This window comes from Coregonus clupeaformis, chromosome 15 (genome assembly GCF_020615455.1).
Source record: "Coregonus clupeaformis isolate EN_2021a chromosome 15, ASM2061545v1, whole genome shotgun sequence".
Classification (NCBI taxonomy): domain Eukaryota; kingdom Metazoa; phylum Chordata; class Actinopteri; order Salmoniformes; family Salmonidae; genus Coregonus; species Coregonus clupeaformis.
This window is the reverse complement of record NC_059206.1, coordinates 4041703-4047554: the sequence shown is the minus strand read 5'-3', so window position 1 is coordinate 4047554 and position 5852 is coordinate 4041703. Positions and strand designations below refer to the sequence as shown.

Sequence of the window (5852 nt, the reverse complement as noted above, 5' to 3'; positions counted from 1 at the left end):
TATCTTTAATCTATTACTTACACAGGTAAACAAGTCTACTGAACAGTAGACACAATAGGGTATACAAAAATAATAATGATTTATTTATATAATAAGTGTAGTATTTGTATTTTAGTGCCTCTAAATCAGTGATAAGCAATATCCTGTGTCTGCCTGGCTATGTCATAACATGACACAGAGAGAGAGGAGCTCCGTTTATAGCTGGTGCTAACGTGCGTCCTTTGTCCTGATCTTGATGCCCACATTTTTAAACAGGTGTCGACAATTAAAAGACGCATGATCCACTTGACCACCTCCGGAGGTAGTCAGGGACCCATTAATATCTGGATATCAATCAAGTGTAAACAGATCTGGATGGTCAAACCATTTAAAAAATCATAATGCAGGCCTCTAAAATCATTGACAGGTAGGAGCATTGACTTATGACATCAACATTTGTCTTAAATATTGCAAGATACACATTTTAATAGAATGTGTAGATGTAACAAACCTTGATCAGATAGTGATTGGCCACATTGATCAGATCACAAAACCCACAAGGTGTATAAACGAGGCTAGAGAGAGAGAGAGAGAGAGAGAGACATTGATCAGATCACAAAACCCACAAGGTGTATAAACGAGGCTAGAGAGAGAGAGAGAGAGAGAGAGAGGCAGAGGCACCAGACCAGCCCCTCTAAAACGTGCGTCAGTGAAAGTGTTGAGTCCTGGGGCTCCATCCCGCTCCATACTTTCCAGTTAGGCTTCGTGTGAGCACGAGAAACTCTCCAACCGCATACCACAGCAGTACTTCACTTGGGAATTGGAAGATCACACCAAACAGTCATGTTGGAGAACGAGGTTTTTTCCTGTTTTGTTTTCTATAGTGTTCTCCTGGTCATCAAGATGTACATCATAGCAATCATCACTGGACAAGTCAGGCTGCGTAAAAAGGTAAGATACCTCCCAGTTAAGCTTTTATTAGGCTTGTTCGGTATTTGATCTATGATTTGAATACATTGTAGTTACAAAAATCAAGTACGGCGCTGTATAAACGTTGGTCAGGGTATTTGTAAATTATCTCTCTCTCTCGTGGGAAGGGTTTTGCGAACCCAGAGGATGCGCAGAGACACGGCGGCGTCCAATACTACAGAGAGGATCCGGATGTAGAACGGTGCCGAAGGTGAGAAGAGCGATTACTGTTATCAGATGATTTTGTAGCCCTAGGCTATTGACATTGTGGTAGCAATATAAAGTTCAACAGTAGTGGAGACCGGGATGGTTGTCACACTTTTTACTCTTGTGTGTATTTCTCAGCACCAGTATCTTACAATACTTGTGTCAATATTATGAGAAAGACAAGGCCTTGGGTTGAAATGTGGACTCTTTTTATCCTCATATAAACCATCAAACACACTCTGTCCACTTGTGACAACCAGCCCCATCCTGGGTTAGATATCACACACAGTATGGGGTTGGTTGTCACAATGTTTGCTAGTAAGGTATTCATTTTGGGTTGGTTGTCACAATGTTTGCTAGTAAGGTATTCATTTTTTAACAGGAAATGAAGCAATATAGAAAACAGGGTCTTAGCAATATCCTTGCTTTAATCGAACGATATTCCTAACAAAATGCTGCATTTTATGCCTTGAGAATAACATGACATTTTGAGTAAATATGTGTGTGTGAGAGAGGCAACGAAGGGAGCTCTTTATAATATGTCATTTAGCAGACGCTTTTATCCAAAGCGACTTACAGTCATGTGTGCATACATTTATTTTGTGTATGGGTGGTCCCGGGGATCGAACCCACTACCTTGGCGTTACAAGCGCCGTGCTCTACCAGCTGAGCTACAGAGGACCACAACCACAAAGAGCTTGGGATTTATTGTATACTGGCAGTGGCAATGTTGATAGTGACAACCAACCCCACATTCCATATGACAACCAAACATGTAAATGGAGAATTTTACCTTGAGCTGGTTTAAATCTTTAGAGATCATTTGTGGCACTTTCATTTTTCTTTCACAGACGTTTGTTATCCAGCCTGGGGCTGTGGATATGGTTCAGTGTCTGTGTTGTTTTAACTAGATAGGAAATGATCCAGGACAGCAGAAAAAACATCTGTTTTTCTAGTGAACACTGAAAACTTTCCCCTCATTTTTTCCCCTCACATGAGGCCCTTTCTGACCCGACTCATTGAAGATGTAAAATGTGTTGCGCTGAGCAGGCATTCATGCACTGATGCGCAATACAATACAATGGAATGCTCCTTCACTGGTAACAATTAGGTCCAATTAAGATTCTCCAAGAATAGCAAGGTCAATCTCCGCGCCCCCGTGGAAATATAATTAGCATTTTTTAAAAATCCCCATAAAAATCCATCAGTTTAAGCTAGAGATACATATTTTGGTGAAAGGTGACAGAGCTAGAGCGCTGCTTGTCAGACCATGAGACATTCCAAAAATCGGTCTTCTCACAAAATCGTCTGTAGCATCTGAACGGTTTGGCCTTCAAACTATTATGACCCCTCTATGGAAAGATGAGACTCTCAATGATGTTCTCCATTTTGCTCTATGACCTCCACAAGTCTCAGGAGACTCGTCTGAAGTCAGTACAGCCGATCTGCCAACTTCTGTCTGTAGCGTCCGAACCGTTGTGGCTACATACACGCTAATGTGACTCTGTGCAAAGGTGAGACTCTCACGAACATGTACACTGTACATGTCAGTTGTTTTGCTCCAAGATGCCCACAGGCCTCACAAGACTTGTCTGAAGGTCCCCTAAATGAATGGCAGTATATACAGTGGGGAAAAAAAGTATTTAGTCAGCCACCAATTGTGCAAATTCTCCCACTTAAAAAGATGAAAGAGGCCTGTAATTTTCATCATAGGTACACGTCAACTATGACAGACAAAATGAGAAAAAAAAATCCAGAAAATCACATTGTAGGATTTTTAATGAATTTATTTGCAAATTATGGTGGAAAATAAGTATTTGGTCAATAACAAAAGTTTCTCAATACTTTGTTATATACCCTTTGTTGGCAATGACACAGGTCAAACGTTTTCTGTAAGTCTTCACAAGGTTTTCACACACTGTTGCTGGTATTTTGGCCCATTCCTCCATGCAGATCTCCTCTAGAGCAGTGATGTTTTGGGGCTGTCGCTGGGCAACACGGACTTTCAACTCCCTCCAAAGATTTTCTATGGGGTTGAGATCTGGAGACTGGCTAGGCCAGTCTTCTTACGAAGCCACTCCTTCGTTGCCCGGGCGGTGTGTTTGGGATCATTGTCATGCTGAAAGACCCAGCCACGTTTCATCTTCAATGCCCTTGCTGATGGAAGGAGGTTTTCACTCAAAATCTCACGATACATGGCCCCATTCATTCTTTCCTTTACATGGATCAGTCGTCCTGGTCCCTTTGCAGAAAAACAGCCCCAAAGCATGATGTTTCCACCCCCATGCTTCACAGTAGGTATGGTGTTCTTTGGATGTAACTCAGCATTCTTTGTCCTCCAAACACGACGAGTTGAGTTTTTACCAAAAAGTTCTATTTTGGTTTCATCTGACCATATGACATTCTCCCCAATCCTCTTCTGGATCATCCAAATGCACTCTAGCAAACTTCAGACGGGCCTGGACATGTACTGGCTTAAGCAGGGAGACACGTCTGGCACTGCAGGATTTGAGTCCCTGGCGGCGTAGTGTGTTACTGATGGTAGGCTTTGTTACTTTGGTCCCAGCTCTCTGCAGGTCATTCACTAGGTCCCCCGTGTGGTTCTGGGATTTTTGCTCACCGTTCTTGTGATCATTTTGACCCCACGGGGTGAGATCTTGCGTGGAGCCCCAGATCGAGGGAGATTATCAGTGGTCTTGTATGTCTTCCATTTCCTAATAATTGCTCCCACAGTTGATTTCTTCAAACCAAGCTGCTTACCTATTGCAGATTCAGTCTTCCCAGCCTGGTGCAGGTCTACAATTTTGTTTCTGGTGTCCTTTGACAGCTCTTTGGTCTTGGCCATAGTGGAGTTTGGAGTGTGACTGTTTGAGGTTGTGGACAGGTGTCTTTTATACTGATAACAAGTTCAAACAGGTGCCATTAATACAGGTAACGAGTGGAGGACAGAGGAGCCTCTTAAAGAAGAAGTTACAGGTCTGTGAGAGCCAGAAATCTTGCTTGTTTGTAGGTGACCAAAGACTTATTTTCCACCATAATTTGCAAATAAATTCATAAAAAATCCTACAATGGATTTTTTCTTTCTCAATTTGTCTGTCATAGTTGACGTGTACCTATGATGAAAATTACAGGCTTCTCTCATCCTTTTAAGTGGGAGAACTTGCACAATTGGTGGCTGACTAAATACTTTTTTCCCCCACTGTATGGAGACTTTTTAATGGCAAAAATATGGGGTTAAATACATATAATCAATGTTTCCTGATCTTTATTATATATCTCAGATATAGGACAGACACTTCAGAACAAACTTCCTTTTGATATTTTTGGGGGACTATCTGTTGTTCTATGTAGTGAATCTGTTATTCAATGCGTTTGTATGGGCTAATAGCAGGAAGACCCACATTTTTTTCTTCATCAAATAATGTTTTAATATTATTACTTTTTATGCTTGAAGGGGTCTTGAAATTAAAAATCAAATAGCTAAATGATCCTTGGTATGACCTTCTTAAAACAATTCCATATAGCTTAGTATAATTATTGATCTGTTTACTGTAACGTGGACAGATTTTGGGCTGAGTAAACCGTCTTGCTTCGCCTTTCCCTCTCTGGTCTCAGTCTGTACTCCTATCAATCTTAAACTCCTAACAACTCTGCCAAAATAATCAAACACTCAAGGGTCTATTCTGTTTAGATTACACCATGGGAGTTTTCCATGTCTTGATGTTGATTGGTTGGAGTGGTACTTGAATTCAACAAAGCAAGATGAATAACACACTGCAAATCTGATTTAATTGGAATGTCTGAATGGCTTCTGAAGAAAATTCATACTATTGAGTAACTACAACTGTTTTTCCCTTTTTAAGGATAATTGATAATCCATGGTCTGGGTTTTACGACTGACTCAGATAGCTGCTGGAAAAGCCCATGCATAAATTGTGACATTCTATTGGTCCATTTAGAGACAGAGACTGGAATCCCTGAGAGGAATTTTCTCTTGAGTGAATGTCAGAAGAGAGGAAGTGATTCATTTTTAGAAAGAGACCTGAATAAGCAGGTACTCCCAGACTTTTGTAATGGAGGGTTTCCACGCTCAACCTACTTGTGTGTATGTGTGTATGTGTGTGTGTGTGTGTGTGTGTGTATGTGTGTGTATGTGTGTGTGTGTGTGTGTGTATGTGTATATGTGTATGTGTATATGTATGTACAGTTGAAGTCTAAAGTTTACATACACTTAAATTGGAGTCATTAAAACTCGTTTGTCAACCACTCCACAAATTTCTTTTTAAGAAACTATCGTTTTGGCAAGTCGGTTAGGACATCTACTTTGTGCATGACACAAGTAATTTTTCCAACAATTGTTTACAGACAGATTATTTCACTTATAATTCACTGTATCACAATTCCAGTGGGTCAGAAGTTTACATGCACTAAGTTGACTGTGCCTTTAAACAGCTTGGTAAATTCCAGAAAATGATTTCATGGCTTTAGAAGCTTCTAATAGGCTAATTGACATCATTTGAGTCAATTGGAGGTGTACCTGTGGATGTATTTCAAGGCATACCTTCAAACTCAGTGCCTCTTTGCTTGACATCATGGGAAAATCAAAAGACAGCATCAATCCCAGAACAACAGCAAAGGACCTTTTGAAGATGCTGGAGGAAACAGGTACAAAAGTATCTATATCCACAGTAAAACAA

The 5852-nt window shown here is 40.6% G+C and overlaps 1 protein-coding gene across 1 annotated transcript in view; it reads left to right on the top strand.

Moving 5' to 3' along the window:
* Positions 1 to 655: 655 nt before the first annotated feature.
* The window catches only part of ptges (prostaglandin E synthase), an 8953-nt gene continuing 3756 nt past the window's right edge, over positions 656 to 5852 (top strand). The window contains exons 1-2 of the mRNA XM_041899399.2: positions 656 to 930; positions 1077 to 1159. Coding sequence (XP_041755333.1) covers positions 823 to 930; positions 1077 to 1159 — 191 coding nt within the window. The 5' untranslated portion in view covers positions 656 to 822. The remainder of the gene's footprint in view (positions 931 to 1076; positions 1160 to 5852) is intronic.